This window comes from Alosa pseudoharengus, unplaced genomic scaffold (genome assembly GCF_046254945.1).
Source record: "Alosa pseudoharengus isolate Yale_2024_CS ecotype anadromous, Long Island Sound unplaced genomic scaffold, YU_APseudo_1.1 YU_APseudo_1.1_scf_2, whole genome shotgun sequence".
In the NCBI taxonomy this organism is placed as follows: domain Eukaryota; kingdom Metazoa; phylum Chordata; class Actinopteri; order Clupeiformes; family Clupeidae; genus Alosa; species Alosa pseudoharengus.
The window spans coordinates 11,465,633-11,482,490 of record NW_027468663.1 but is presented as its reverse complement, the minus strand read 5'-3'; the positions used below and the strand labels follow the sequence as shown (position 1 = coordinate 11,482,490).

Below are 16,858 nucleotides of genomic sequence, written 5' to 3'. Positions count from 1 at the left end.
CTCGAATTCCACAATTTTGTTTTTCTGGCTTGGTAACTTTTTTCATATAAGCCAACAGCTACAGTAATGTTATCATTTCACAGACTGTCTTTATCAAGTGCAGGGCATGCATTTTACCAAAGCATCAGTATTTATTGATTTTTTTAATTATTTATTCCTATGCAATACACACCATTATGCCCTTGAATGAAGGGATCATTGTTAAGTGATTAATTATTATTAGGAACTGAAAGTTCATATTATGTGGTTATCGATTGTGCCAAGAGCAGCACATTACATTAATTATCAGATCTTGTGTACTGATTGATTTACCCACATTTAAGTACTCAGGCTGGATTTGTAGACATACACAAGAAAATATATAGAAATTACAGTATCTTAAAAGACAGAATCAGGTTAAAACACACAGTGGTTACTGGTAGCACAGTAATTCAATATGTGAGTTTGAAAGGCCCAATTATCACTTTGAAAATGTTATCAAGAAAATCATCATTAGCCTTTCCTGTACTCTCTTGACTGCACTTCAGAATTTGAGCCCTTTTTGAGTTGACAGACAATAAATATTCAACAATCATTATAGGACACCTCATTAAACATCTGCCATTACTTCATTGCCATTTACTCTCTACCAAAGACACCGGGAAAGAGAGAAGCCTGAAATGATGGAGGACCAGTTTAGCATCTAAGTTTACGGAATCAAAGTCTATTCAGTTCTCTTGTCCCAAACTTTTTAAGAAAATTCTAAGGGATGTTTATTTGTATTAGGGACACGTTCTGTACAAAGGCCTTTATAGCACAAAGACCTCTGAATTTGCCTACAAAAAGGACCCAAAGCCGCCATCTTGGGCAAAGATAGTACCTGGATCTCCTCATATAGGCAAAGATGGCAGCTTTTGGGTCCTTTTTATAGGCGAACTTCAGAAGTCTATAGCATAATGTTGCTATTTAATGATGGCTTAAACTGATGTCTTTTTGCAGCCTTGGAGAAAAACAAAACACAGAAGTCTTTCATCTTGTTTACTGCACAAATCATACATGTTTGTAACTGAACTGGTAGAACACAGTAGGCAGCAGTGGGAAAAATAATCATTGACCATAGACCTAAACATTGAGCCTACACCAGAAATAACATTGCCATCAGGAGGGTTTTCACGGGACTGTCTTTGGAAACAGAGGCAGTAAAATGACAGAAAAGGAAACCAAAACAAAATCAACATTAAAACTTGAATGTTGATGACATACAATTCAGGTTCATGAATCAGAAACGATTAGAATTGTGTTGTGTTCAATTCATTTCAAAAGTACTTTTTTTTTAATAATATAAACTTCTGCATTAATACCAATTGAACATTTTGACATCTTTTCAAAAGATTATTTGGTAAAGATGATTTCTTTACAGTTCATTTTAGTATATATATTTATATATAGTTATGTACATATAAATTTATTTAACTTATTTCACTTATACAAAAGAGAAGAACTGGAGCTAATTTTCCTCTCACATGAAAAACAAAAACAGGCATAAACCACCTTTTTCTTCCAGCGCTCCCAATAACCCCATCCACCCAGACTTTCCCCCACCCCCAATCACCATCCCTTTGAAATCCTTAACAAACGTCCCTGTAAAGCACCAACCGTTCAGAACAGTCCATCTTCACTATTTTCTCAATTCCACATCCAAATTTACAATCTTATGGGGAAAAAATATTGTAAAAAAAATCGAGAGGGATGGGATTGAGACATTCCAAACTGGGTTGAGTCACATATAGTCTTGGTATTCCAGGGGTTTCATGAGCTTTCCTGTAACAGAGGGGGGCTCTTTGAGGAGGAGGGACGAGAGCGAGAGAGAGAGAGAGAGAGAGAGAGAGCGAGAGAGAGAGAGAGATACCAGACCTCCTAGCCTTGGTCTACAGTCTCAGGTGAAGATCAGAGGGGTGTAGACAATGAAATTTCAGGAGACAAAGATCCAAGTGGCTGCCCATATTAGAAAAACGGGTTGGAGGAGCAGAGAAGGAAGTCCCCATCTTCAGGCTCCTGGCAAGTGCAAATACCAAACTACTGAGCTGGTGCCAAATCTTTTTTTCAGTCTAAACTAGGTTTTTGACTTTTTTTTACTTATTTTTTTTTATCTCTGAACAGAAATAAAGAGAAAGCAATAGAGATCGAGACAAAACAAAATGAAACAAACAAAACAAAAAAAAGCATACTTTCAGTAAGTTGAATACATAAAATATTGCATGCCCCCTCTGCACACGCTAGTCTTACAGACTCAAACTAAGCAGATCCCTGATTAAAGTGCACTCAGTAGCATGGGGAGAGGACCTGGAGAGAGCGCACAGCAAGATTGGGACAGGGTGAGGGGGGGGTTGCTGTCTCCCGGCTTGCCCTGCACGCACCTGTGGCTGGCCCCTACAGCAGGTGAAGGTGTGGTTCAGATCACCACTAGCAAGTGGGCTAGAGCCGGGGAAACATGCACCCAAAATACGACGAGACGTCAAGAGCGGGAAGCTTAGGCAAGCCTGCCCTAGGCCCTCCCTGTCCATGTCCACCTGATTAGTGGCCAGATCAACACAACAAAAAGGGAGGGAGAGGGCGAGATTCACAATCCGTACGGAGCATCCGGGCACTCATCCACAGATGCTCCAGACAGGTAAAGAAGAGGAAGGAGCCTAGAGAAATGCTGGTTTGGGAAGAAAACACTGCACACACAACGAGCGATCGCGTTCCACCGCTTTACGTGTGTCAAGCCAAGTACCTACCTGGCCAAAAAGTTGACTGATTGCGTCAGTGAGTGAGTGATTGAGTGAGTGAGTGAGTGCGAGTGTGTGTGTATGTGTGTGTGTATATATGTATATATGACGGAAAGAGCAAACAGGAACAGATTTTTACGATAGCCAACAAGACTCAATCCTAGATTCTGACAAATACTTCTGCGACTACTCCTAGGATGTGAGTGCTTGCAGAACTGGAGAAAATCTTCTTCTAAGATGTTTTAAAAAGGCATCGAAAATATTGAGGCTAAATCTTGGGCAGATTTGCTCCTGTGAGAGCATGTGAGTAGACTCAAGTGACTGAGTGTAATTGGAAGTCTATGAGCGTGATGATGACGTGTTGTATGTATAAGTGTTTATGTCGAGTGCAAACGAGGGAACAGTGGATGAGTGAGAGAGTGTTTGTGTGATTTATATGTGTGTGGTGTGTAGGTATGTTGTTCCACAGTATCTCTGTGTGAATGTGCTTCACGTTTGTGTATTAAGTCGGGTATGATTTCTTTTTTGTCAGCACTGAATTTAGTATGTGCTCCTCCATGACACTTACTAAGTGTATGTGTGATGTCCCATTGTGTGTGCGTGTCCGGTGATGTCCCACTGTGTGTGTGAGTGTGTGTGTGTGTGCACGCACATGTGTTTGTTCTATCGTTGCTGGCTTCTCAGTGTCTCTTGTGTGTACCAGTGGGTTTCCAGTGTCTATGTGCTTCAATATGGGGCTCTGAGGTGTATATGTGTGTGAATGTATGGATGAAATTAACATCTGGAGTGATTAGTGAAAAACAAAAACAAACATTAAACAAAACAAAAATGTTTATAAAGGTGCATATGTGTGTAAGTGTGTGTGGGCGCACGTGTGGCTCAGGAGGACATGCACTGGACGTGGTCAGGACCGCCGTCCTCTTCATCAGAGGAGTCTGGTGAGCTCCAGGATTCATCCGTGTCCCCCTCCCCTCCTTCTCCACGGCGGGCCTGAGGACAAGGGAGAATACATTTAGTCATTTCTGGATAGCTAATGGTATAATGGTATAATTCCGGAGATAATTTTAATGTATTGCCATTCCAGTTACAATAAAAAAAATAGCACAGATATATGATGACAGAGATGCCTACAGTCCACAAGGGTGGTAAGGTATTCTGATAGCGCTGGGTCTGTTCCAAACACTGTCACTTTCCATATCCACACAAACATTTAAAATCTATTTAATACTCCTATAGCAGCAGATAGCCTGGTCTCTGTACTGGCTCTGGGGCAGGTGCCTGGTGTGGCTACTCACCCTCTGAGGCCTACGGTTTCTCATGTGCCTCATCAGGAACCACAGCAGCTGTGTGTCATACTGGTCTCCATGGCGCACGCTGTCCTCATCACGCTCACGTTTGTTCTTCTTCATCACCTAAGCAACCAAAAAAACAGCAGTCAAATCAAATCAGTAAGGCAGCCAGTTAGTCAACATAATGGACCTAGTCATCTCCTCAGACAAGATCTTTTTACCACCTTAGAATCTTAAGTAAAGCCAAAACTATTCTTTTCTTTGAAAGACTTTGAGAAATTGATTCATGCCTTTATTTCATCCCGCCTGGACTACTGTAACTCTCTTTATTTTGGTGTCACTCAGTCCACTCTATTCCGACTTCAGATGGTGCAAAATGCAGCTGCAAGGCTGATCACCAAGTCTAAAAAGACTTGGACATATTTCTCCAGTTTTGAAATCCCTGCAATGGTTACCAGGGAAATTTAAAGTAGATTACAAAATTCTTCTTTTTGTCTTTAAACAAAGTTCTCAAGTTTTGAGCTCAGCTTGGCTCACCAATTTACAAGATGTATATGTAGCCTACTGATTGAGACTAATCTTGTATTTATTAGGCTAATTGCTTTATTCACTTGAGTAGCCTATTGTCACTGAACCATTGGAGCAAAAATGTGGATGCCGAGACCAACTTTTGATGTTTTTTTTTATACGGACAGCAAGTTCATTATTTTGGGTTTCTATTACATTATGGTGGTTGGCAGCTCATTGTCTGCAGCAGTCCTGTATCTTTAGAAAAAAATGTATGTGTAGCATACTTGTTCAAATTGATAACACTCGTTAATAATAAGCCAATTTTCATTCATTGTTGACATGGTCCATGGAGGCTCAGACGGGTGTCCCGGGACCTGATGAACATGGCGCTAAAAAGCACAAACGAGTGCGAAACTTGCAGCCGGCCCGTGACGACAGGAAAAGTGCAGGCAGCCACGAGAGTGAATGGTCGTATACAATGAACGTTGCTGATGTCTGGGTTACACAAAGCTACAACTACACAATCATTATGCTTATTATGCATAATCCTATCCATGAAATCACTATAATACTTCTGCTTGATTGATGATTGTTCACAATCTACTTTAACACTACCTGCTACTTTGCTAAGTCAGCTCAAACTAACGCCAGCAGGGCAGGTTGCCTTTATTTACGGATGACTGTGGCGGCCGGTGGTTAAAAAAATAACGGAGGAAGAAATGTCCGCTTGATTGGTGTTAGTGGCAAATGTAAGTTTGTGATGGTGTTGGTGGCATATGTGAACGAGTATATAGGCCATCTACCCAGACACATTTATAGCAACAGAATGTACTATGTAGCATTTTAACTGGCAGTGTTGTGCAATAAATGCTGTTCTGACATTCTTAGGGGGGGGGGGGGGGGGGGGGGTCTGACCTAAGGAGCTAGGATAGCATGCAGTAGCCAGAAAAGTTGTGGGTTCAATTCTTGGCTTCCACCATTGTGCATTTGAGCAAGGCACTTAACCCCAAACCCCTCCAGGGACAATAGACTTTGTTATATAATTTAAATATACAAGTCACTTTGGATAATAGTGCTAAATTAATAAATGTAAATGTAAATAAATGTAAATTTAGGTCTGGGAAGTCAGGGAAGATATGTAGGTCTAGTTATGAAACACTGTTTTCCTGATGTGCAAAATTATGAAAAGTCTGGAGGTTTTGCTCAATGTAATACATTTGCAAAAAAGTCTATAATACTAAAAATAGACACTTGTTTTATAAAACCATGTAACTATTGACCATTAAAAATAGACCTTAAAAGTGGTTATTTGTAACATGCTAATGTTTTTAAAGCCAAATTGCTATTTTTTAAAGACAGGTTGTAATTGCTAAGTGGGGATTTATACTCGAAAGGCAAATGTTATTGAAGACGTCATTAAAGGAATGCATCATGGTCTGAAACATTCATTAACAATGTAACCATCCAAAGATACAGTTAGAACGGTGAAAACAAGAGCATATTAACAACAAGAACATAATTTAACAATTGTTTAGTTGAGGCATAACTTGGATGATTATAACAACGCATAACTATCCGAAAATGTTTTTATCACCAAATCCCTGAACTGTCCACGTTTGTGACAGACCAGTGCTAACGTTACCAGTTAAAGGACAATTCCGGCGCAAAATGAACCTAGGGGTTAATAACACATGTGTACCGAGTTCGACCGTTCGCTGGGATTTGTTTTCATGCTAGTCGAATGTGACCAGTTTTATTGCAAACCGCTTATTAGCGTTAACGCTAGCCTTCGGGGCACACGTACAGTAGAAATAAATCACTATTTCTATACCACTAACAAGGCTCAAAATAGCACCACACTTACACAGTAGCATAATGAGGGTCTCTACATGTAAACCGAAGCATTGAGAACTTTGTAAGTGTACAGGCAGTTTATTAAAAAGAAACACATTACCGTTGACGTCTGGTTCACATACAGGCAGGCGCCTTGGTTACAACTGGGATGTGAAGTGAATCTCGGGTGAAACGTTGTTGCAGAAGGACTGTGCAAAAGAGAAGCACTGAACGCAACAGGAGACATAAGAGATGGCAGGTTATTTGAACGAATTTGAAGACATCAAGGATGAACCCTTATTGGACGTCCTTATCTTTTCGAGTCGGAATACCAACGAAGAGCTGCGGGAGCTCCGTGAAAGGGCTATGAGAGAGAGAGCTAGAAGCTGTAGTCAATACCACACACAGGCGGCGGCGATCCATAGGCTACCAGAGGGACATGGATCCACTAAGTAAGTAGCCTACACTACACAAGTTATGTTACATCGGAGCTATTATTTCTGATAGGCCTATATTGAGCAAATTACGTTTGATTTTAGTTCACATCGCCTGCCTGTAACTTATATGTGAACCAGACGTGAACGGTAATGTGTTTCGTTTTAATAAACTGCCTGTACACTTACAAAGTTCTCAATGCTTCGGTTTACATGTAGAGACCCTCATTATGCTACTGTGTAAGTGTGGTGCTATTTTGAGCCTTGTTAGTGGTATAGAAATAGTGATTTATTTCTACTGTACGTGTGCCCCGAAGGCTAGCGTTAACCGCTAATAAGCGGTTTGCAATAAAACTGGTCACATTCGACTAGCATGAAAACAAATCCCAGCGAACGGTCGAACTCGGTACACATGTGTTATTAACCCCTAGGTTCATTTTGCGCCGGAATTGTCCTTTAAGTCACGAGTAGGCTATTTGTCATACTAGCCTACGTAGCAATCAGTAGCCTACACTAGCCTTACCATCCTTCATTTTTGGATCTGGTCTTCCTGCTTTGATCCTAACTTTTGCGCTGTATTTGAATGTATAACAGATGGACTTTGTCCTCTGATTCCATTGTACTGTTTATTTCAGGAGCAAAAAAACAAGCTTTCCGTTCAACACAAGATTCATAGTTGTATGACTGCAGATAACGTTCTTGCTTCCTCCTCCAACTCTGCAGAGCAGCTAGCTGCTCATTAGTTCACCGTTGCCGCTAAAAACAGCACCCCCTATCGCAATTGACAATTACTGTACGGAGGAGCTACCTCCCTTGGCCATTGAAAACGACGTGATTCACGAGCCGCTGTGGTCCGAGGCGTTTATAATGGACTTCAATGAGGGGCTTGAGGAGGAAGCTCCTCCATACAGTAATTTTCAATTGCGATAGGGGGTGCTGTTGGCATTTTGACCTAGGGGAACGATTTTGTTCATTTAAAGTGTTCAAATTGTAATATATTAACAGTAATTTATCAGAATAGTAATTCACTTTATATATTTTTTATTTTTCTCTAAAATTTTAGGGAGGGTGTTCCTCCCTTTCCTCAATGAAGGAGCCTCCTCTGTTATGTGCCAAAGATTGTTAAGGCGGAGTTACTCGTGCAACTGTATTTAAGTAGGGAAAACGTGTATGTTTCTGATTACTGCCATCTTCCTCCCTTTATGGCTACGTCTGAGCCCGCTAGCATAGCAACATGCTAACACATTCGCACCGCGCACCAGAGCGTTTGAGTGCAGGTACCGACAGGGGAGAGGTATGGTTCAACTTGTGAAAGTTAAGGTAAGAACCAGGCTTGGAATTTCACCATTCTGGGGGCAAGGCCACTTGGCCTTCAGTTGGGCATATTTGGTGGGGGGCACAAAGGCCACATGTCAGGGCACCAAGGCCAAAGTTAACTATACAGTAGTAGCATATAAAAATGATCAAAGTTGTATTTAGCCTATTCACTGCAGTAGACCTGCATCACTGTATGAAACATTACAAAAACATGGAACATGACATATTACATAGAACTGTAAATCATCTGATCATCTAATATTTACAGATATCTAGGCTATATATAACATTCATTTTATATTTGGCCTGCTATTAAATCATGTATTGAACAATTTAAGCACAGCTCAGCTTTAAGAAACTCAAATAGCCTAGATCAGGGATTCCCAAACTGTGGTACGCGTACCCCCGGTGGTACGCGAGCTGCTTCTAGGGGGTACGCGAGATGAAAAGGGCTATGGCGGACAGGTATAAAATGAAAATTTAATCTTTTGTAATTAATTCATGAATAAATACATAATTTCGAATCAGGTCATAATGATATGATACATGAAGTTAAAGGATATCATTTATAAACTTTGTATGTGTTCATCAAAAAAAGGGCAGCTTATTAAACATAACGCCTGGAATAGCTAATAGAATGCGTTACTTTTGAATGTGTTGGATGGTCCGTGGGGGGAAAGTTTCGCGGATATAACAGGTTTTTGAAAACAACAAAAACAGAAAGGAGGGAAGGAGCAAAGCTAGGAGTTATTTCAGATGGGCAAGAAAGGTAACATAGCTAGGCTTTACATTTAACAAACTAAAGGTAGCCTAAGTTTAGCCTTTCTAGGCTGTATAGCCTAATGTTGTCCAAACGAATACATCCTTGTCATGCGTTGTTGTAGGCCTATTATAAGATAAGATATTGTATGTGGATGTAGTTAGGCTACTATGCAGGCTAATTATACTGCTGTTATAATTTTCATAACTTTTTAACTGACCAAATGCACGCACCTAAAACCGGGAAACGGACAAATATTGTCAAGGGGGGGGGGGGGGGTTATAGAATGCGTTACGTTTTTATGTGTTTATGTGTCGGATGGTGGGGGTACGCGAGCCGAGTCGGAATGTAGGCGGTGGTACGCGGGGGGAAAAGTTTGGGAACCGCTGGCCTAGATGCATGCTTAGCATTTTGTAATCATTATTGTAATCACACTTTCAAAAACTCTTAGTCAGCTGTCCTCTGATTTACCAATATCTAGGCGATATTTGTAACATTTATTTTGTATTTGGCCCGTTATGAAATCATAATAAAACTTGTAAAACTTGTAAAACTTAAAGCCCAAATTTGGAGACATCCATGCATGTCGAAATTTACTGCAAATTCAAAACTGGATTACTCTGGAACGGTTAACTGTACAGGGGACTGCTTTACACCTTTGTTTTCGGTAAGGTCTGCTCTTTATTCTGATATATGGTTTGTCATGTGTTAAAAGAAGGGTTCGTGAAGTATAAGAGATGAATGGGTAGGGAGATCATGGACGCAAAACCTTCAGTAGAATGTATGATTACATTGAATTATATTATTTACTTTTCTCGTGAACCGTTCAACAAAGCAATTATCAGCTAACATCGTTTAAAAGCTAAGAAAAAGCTCTTTCATGTGATACTTGTGATGTCTGTGTGATGATGAGTAGGCTACTTCGCAAGTAGTTCAACTGAGAAGAATGAATTTGGACGCACTTTCTTTCTTGCGCGGTCACTTTCTCCACTGCGTAAAAGACTAAATTCATTTGCGCTGTGAATGCTAAGATTATTTTGACAGGCCACAGGCTAAATAAAAATCGCTATTAGTAGGACGCAAAGCAGAATATTGAAAGAAGGGGGCACCAAGGCCACCGTGGCCTGTAAACCTCTGATTTTCAAAGGGGCATCACGGCCAACGCAAGAGGCAACGACGGCCATGGCCGTCGTGAAATTCCTACCCTGGTAAGAACATATATTACTACTGACATTGGGTGGCGTGTTCCTTTAAGTTTTCACAGTTAATGGATTATTACTGTATACACACTGAAAAATATGTTTGGTTGATAATTTTGCTTCACCATACTTTCTTGAAAACTCAAGCAGTCAATTAAACCAAATCTGAAGAAATTCCCTCACTGTGTTCAGGAGATATCTCCTTCACAAGAAAATATGAACAGACTGACAATGCGAAAACACGAGGCCTCCAACCATGATTGTCCACAACTAAAATATCTATTTATCTATTTACTAACTGTAATCTTCCTAGCGTTGATTTGACAGCGTTCTTATTGACTGTATTGTGGGGCTGTGGGCCTGCTTGGGTGCTGGGTCTATTGCTTTACCTCTTTGAGGCCCTTCAGTGAAGTGGGTGTCTCTGCAGTGGGAGCCCACAGCTTCACATCGTGGTCCAAGCCACTGGTGGCCAGACCAGGGAGGTGGGGGTGGGGCTCGAGACAGTTCACCTGTACACAGACAGAGAATGGAGAGAATGGAGAGAGAGAGAGAGAGAGAGAGAGAAAGAAATATAGAGATAGAGAGAAAGAAAGAAAGATAGAGTTAGAGAGTGGGGGGGCAGGTGAAAAAGACAGAGAAACAAACATAATGAGGTTATGCATATATCATACCAGTTGCATGTCTTCTTCTGAAATGACAAACAGCAAGACAAAACCAACGAGGAGTTGTATACCTCATGTCACAATAGCATGTAGCTCTCAGATGGAAAAAAAACTGTTTACAATGTCAACACTTTCTTAATTGACATAACTTACCACACCGCCTCTGTCTCCCTCCATGAATTGCACGATGCGAGCGGAGTTCTTGTCCCACAGGTAGATGTGTCCACAGTCACTGCCACTGACCACAAACTCACTTCTGGGGCCGTAGAAGTTCACTCCCTTCACTGAGACACAAGGCCAACAGAAAGCACCTCAGCACATACCACATTCATTCTTCACAATCAGATTACAAAGCCAGGGCTTTCCTATTCACAGGCTGATTGCAGATCATACAGACTGTTGTGGGAAAACACAGACAGGCGTATTTGCTGCCTACTTGTGTTCTTTCGGGCACATACCTGTGGCATTATTGCGGTGGCCTTTGTATCTCCTATGGTAATCAGCACCGTCACTGTGGTTTGAGTCAAACAGGTAAATGTCTTCGTCATTGTAGCTAGCTAGAAGTTCTGGGGGGGGGGGGGGGGCAGAAATGCTTTATTAGCCAAATACAAACAATCTGCTTGGCACAATCAGAGAACTCTGCATTATGAATTACTCAATGGGCTATGTGCATTTCTTTTACATAACACAGTTAACACTACGAAAATACACTTTTTGAAAACATCCTTTCAAGTGCAATATGTCATTTTTCATGTCATCCTAAACCCCCCACAAATTCTATAATACTGAAGGAACAGTGGCATGCTTATCAGTATTACCATACAATGCATGCATCTTGACATTCTAGTCTTTTTTATTCCTTTGTTGTTATTCATTTGCATTTGCAAGAACTTTTACAGAACCACCATTGAAAGTGTTATCACTGGGAGTATAACAGCTTGGTATGGAAATAGCACTGAGTTAGACCGTAAAGCTCTGAAGAGAGTAGTGAGATCAGCTGAACGTACCACCAGAAGTGCCCTACCCAACCTACAGGAAATTTACATAAGGAGATGTCAGTCGAGAACAAGAAAAATTATCAGGGATCCCAGTCACCCCAACAACTGCCTCTTCTCTATCCTACGGTCTGGGAAACGTTACCGCTGCCTGAAGTCCAACACGGAGAGAATGCGTAAAAGTTTTTACCCCCAGGCTATCAGGATTCTAAATGAGGATTGTAGCAGGAGCATCAGCATAGCCTAAACACTTTGCACTTTCTTTCTTTATTCTTCTCTTTTTTTTCTCTTTTTTATATATCCTTTGCACAGTCTTGGAGTCAGTGGAACAAGCGTTTCACTGCATTTATAGGCTACCTGTATAATGTATGTGACAAATAAACATTTGATTTGATTTGATTTGATTTGCATTTAATTCCTTTGTTGTTATTCATTTGCATTTATTTTCAAGGCAAATAAATTAATATAAATCCAATAAAAGCCTGTGGGAGGTGAACAAGATGCTTGCAAAGCACGGTAATATTATGCAACACTTGTCTTTTTTTAAATCATGCCTTCACTATTACATCACAGTAAGCCTCAACACATTTTATTGGGCACAATAAAAACAAAGGTCTTGCACCTTTAAACCAACACTAAGTAACATGTGCAGAAGTAAGTGTGCATGCTACCTGTGCCATCGTGACTGTAAACCAGGCAAGTGATGTTTGTTTTGGACTCGCTGTTCACTAAGTGGGATGGGCAGAACTTCTTCAGAACGCCATTGTTGTTGTTTTCATTAATCTTTCTTCGGTCATAAATCCTAGTGGAAGACAGCGGACAAACAATTTGCATTAAGAGATGCAGCAATGCAGGTCAGTGACGTACAAGGAACACAAAAGTCATTCATGGTTCATCAAAACATGTGTCTCACCTGACATACTGATCTCTTCCTCCAACAGCAAATTGGTGTGTGTTGGCAGGATTCACAAAGATGGTGTACAAGCCCACTTTCTTATCGCCCTCTTTGACCACCACTAGTTTACTGACATAGAGAAAGACAGACAGACAGTGAGAAAGAGAAAAAATACAGAAAGAGAGAGACAGCCAGTGATAGAGAAGGCAAACAGAATATACAAGTGAGTTTCAAAGATACTGTTTCACATATTCGAAAAGAATCCCAAAGCCAGCCAGTTTAAAAGCACTCGCCCAAACAGAAGCAGGATGCAGAAGCAAGAAGCTGCTGGAAAGCTCCTAACTTACTATTTATACTCTCATGGCTCAAGCATCCACGGGGACCCAGTGTTTATATTACATTCTGTCCCATGCCAGAGGTGGCACGACTAACGGAGACACTACAGCAAATCTCCAAATATGACAAAGTCTGGTTTCCAGAGTTATCAAAGGACAACCCTTTTGGTGCAGCCACAGCATGCACTGATCAACAGTTCAATCTCCTGGTTGGACAAAAAAGTGTGCTAAATTAGCTAAAACTGAATTTAGCACAAAACACCTGGGAAGACTTTTCTATTCTGACGGGTTTAATTAAACAGTCTTTTTTATCCTGGTTTATGATACACAGCACCCGGTTCTACAAGATTGACTGGGACTTACTTTGCGGGCCGGTCAAGACAGAGGTCAATACCAAACACGACTGCGTCCTCTCCAGCAGAGAGGAAGGAACAGCGAGAGTCGGGGTCTAGCGCCAACTGGGGCACAGAAGGAGAAAAAAGGGGGGATCGAGGGGGGAGAAAGAAAGAATGAAAGATAGAATGACAGAAAGAATGAAAGAAAAAAGAAAGAAAGAAAGAACTGACTATTAACTAACTATTAACACCATGGCACCAACATTTGTTTCTTGTGAGATGCAAGATTTCCACCATGGAAATCATGGCAGCTCCAATGACATAGGCTTACCTTGTGTGCTGCCCCCTTGTGCTGTGCCACTCTCTTGGTGTTCTTGCAGCGCTGGGTGGCAGAAAGCTCAGCCACACGGATCTGGCCATCGCGAGCACACATCGCCAAAGTGGAGTCTCCACTGTGTGGCAGAAACTTAGCCTGGCATAGGGCAGGAGACATGAGTGCACATTTAGTTAAGCACAAGGCTTACATTTTTATCCAGTTAAGAACTTCTCAGTTAGTTAGTAGATTAGTTACTTATCAACAACAGTACTTTTGACATAGCATCATACCAGATAGACACCTAACCTAATCTGATGTCAATTGAACATGGCTTTTAGGGGGACGGAAGTGTGTGTGTGTGTGTGTGTGTGTGTGTGTGGGGGGGGGGGGGGGGGGGGTGAACTGACCTAAGCTCAAAACAATCTGTCCAAATTGTCCTGAATGAGTTGTGACAAAGGACTTCTGCTGTGCATTGCAATCTAATGACAGGGTTGCATCATGATGGGAATTTGACTGTCCATTGTCCAGTTTACTGGCATTCTCTCCCTGGTCAGTCAAACTACTAGTGTATGGTCCTACGCCTGCCTCATCCTCTTCCTCACCTGAAACACGTTGCTCTTGTGGCCACTGTCAAACTCCAACTCGGCACGGAGCTGTGCCCAGTCCCAGATGACCACGCGCAGGTCGTCGCTTCCCGAAGCGAGGCGCGTGCCCGATGGGTTGAAGTGCAGCGTGTTGACGCAGCCCGTGTGCCTCTCCAACCTGCCCTGCAGCTCCAGGCGCTGCACCAGGCCGCGGGCGCCACAGACACGTCGCACAAACTGCCTGGCGCCCCAGCCGATCTCCCGCGCCCGCAGCGAGGGCACGGCGCACCACCCCGGCACACTCATCTCGTGCACCTCTGTGCCCAGCCACTCCTCCATAGCCTGCTCATCTTGGTCCTCCTCCAGCTCCTCGTCCTCCTCGTCGTTCTCGTCCTCTTCTGAGCTGGAGGAGGGGCGGGCTGTGCCACCGCCGCCACCCCCGCCGCCACTACCAGGACGGTTCCTCTTCCTGGCTGTCCGTTTGGTGCCACCGCTCCCCGCCTCCTTGACCCTCTCTCTGCGGCCTCCCTCCTCGCTGCCCTGCTCCCCTTCCTCTGTCAGAGAGTACAGGCCGCTGCCGTCCATGCTGTCTGTGTCCTCTTCCTCATCCTCCTTGTTGCCCTCTGCCTCAGCCATGGGTCTGTCCTCTCCCCCCTCTCCTGAACCTGTGGCAGGGTTGGAGTCTGCTGCAGATGAGAGATTTCCCAAAACCAAACAAAAAACAATATTCTTTATTATTATGAATTCTACACAACTAGTATACAAAGTATAATGTGAATATTATGCACAAAATGGAGCCACATGCTACTGTATCAATTTGATGACAGGGAAATTCACAATGCAACATTTATCACAAACAAAGAACTATAGAGGACAGACAATACATTTAAAGAAAAAATGGTCTCCTTAAAGTGGGCAAACAAACCTGTGTCAGGGAATGCCTGGACCTCTGCAGCCGAGTCCCCCTCACCCCCTCTACCTTCGGCAGAATCTTGGTCTTCTGCACCACCTAATGCACACATATTATCGTCAACGTGTCATCAGGAAACTTAAAGCAAAATAGTAAGTACTGGCGGTGCTTACCACTTGGTACACTTGATTTGCCCTCAGCATCGGCCATCCTCTCGAGCCTTCCAAGTCTCTCCTCCAAAAGACGAGAGGCTTTGAAAAAAAGTGATATAAAAAGACGGTGAAACAAAGAACTTATACGTATACGTATTATTATTAGGAACTCCACAGCCCACTTTTTCAACGTCAGTTGCCCCATGTTGAAGCTAGTTCACTACACAGTCTGCCTGACGATGTCTAGACAGCCGACGTGGGTGCGTCAAACCCATGTTTCAGTGGACGGAACGGTGAAAACTTTCACGCAGCTGTCAAAGTAACGAGTAACGTAGCCCACCCACATGAACGATCACTAGAAAGCGTAGGCCCATTCGATCATCGTTTTCTACACAAATTGTCTGAAAATGTTTGATGCTAAACCACTGAACAGTAACATTTTGGAGGTGGCAGTCCCAGCTCATGCAACTAACTTCGCATGTCTCGACTTTGAAAGTGAATGCATTGCTAACTGTTATGCTGTTATATTAACTTGGCAAGTAACGTTATATTATTAAACTATCGCCAAAAAATCCCGTTGACGTCCAGGGAGATGAGTGAACAATTCTGTCAATTTTATGACATAATATGTCTCTTTGTTGTCAAGGTGTAGATCAGACACTCGCCTACGTAGTTGGTCACGCTAACTAATCTTAGCACCACAATGTGACATTAGTCGAAAATAGCAAACAGAGGCCAGTTAATGGCAGGCTAGTTCTCAAATGCATGGGGCTTTAATGGTGCTAACGTTACTATTACTGTTTAGTGCCAAAAGGTTTCAGATAGCATTTCTACCCAAGCTAACGTTTGCCAAAAACCTCTCAACCTTTGGCATACAGTAGGCTACTGCAGGGCTTAGTTTGTTATATTTTCTAATATGTGATCTTGTAAACAGCAATGGAGTACGTGGCTGGTTGCTACTACTTTCTACCTGATTACACAGGCCTATGCGCACACAAACTGGCTAGAGTTCTCTAGCCATCTAATGTTAGCTAGCTAGGTATCGACAGCTACCCAGCTAAATGTTTTGCTAGCTAGGTGATAGCTGGCTACCTCTGTTTGCAGTAGGCCCGAAGACTCCGCACTGTAGTCCTCTACGCAGATTTTGGTCCTCAATCTGCAAATCAGGTACCTCGAATGGAAAGCCTGAATATGAAAATGCACGATTCGTGGAACCGGTACATCGACAAGTTTAAGAAAATATAAACCAGCAGATGACGGCTAGAGCTTGCAGCCGTGCTTTTTCTGTTTTGACTGATCTACCTCACACTCTTCTCTATTCCCTTTCCGGCGAGCGAGGCGCCCTCTTCCGGAAATGGCAGACTATTTAAAACCCAAATAAACAATGTTGGGCCCATAGACAGTAAAAAATAGGTTGGGCCCCCCTACTGCCCACACGGCCACCATCTCATGTGGCCCTTGGGCTATTTGGGATAGGTAGATGTTGCACACTGTAAAATGCCACCATCAGTTGAAAGTTTTAATTCCTGTAGGATGCCCAGTGTTCATGTTCATGATGATGCCCGACTGCTTGCACTGGGGG

General features: G+C 42.4%; 1 protein-coding gene across 2 annotated transcripts; it reads right to left on the bottom strand.

Moving 5' to 3' along the window:
- Window positions 1–1,003: 1,003 nt before the first annotated feature.
- Window positions 1,004–16,605, bottom strand: dcaf8 (DDB1 and CUL4 associated factor 8). Of its 2 annotated transcripts, none has more exons than XM_076293722.1 (13): window positions 16,369–16,605; window positions 15,298–15,375; window positions 15,140–15,223; window positions 14,233–14,900; window positions 13,646–13,786; window positions 13,343–13,437; window positions 12,663–12,773; window positions 12,421–12,551; window positions 11,213–11,320; window positions 10,908–11,038; window positions 10,482–10,601; window positions 4,046–4,162; window positions 1,004–3,740 (listed from the first exon to the last, which is right to left on the bottom strand). In XM_076293722.1, the coding sequence occupies exons 2-13, from the start codon at window positions 15,332–15,334 to the stop codon at window positions 3,630–3,632; spliced, it is 1,854 nt and encodes a 617-aa protein (XP_076149837.1). In that variant the 5' UTR covers window positions 15,335–15,375; window positions 16,369–16,605; the 3' UTR covers window positions 1,004–3,629. The 2 variants fall into 2 exon arrangements, with proteins under 2 accessions (XP_076149837.1, XP_076149838.1); XM_076293723.1 differs by having other exon boundaries at window positions 14,233–14,897.
- Window positions 16,606–16,858: the final 253 nt, after the last annotated feature.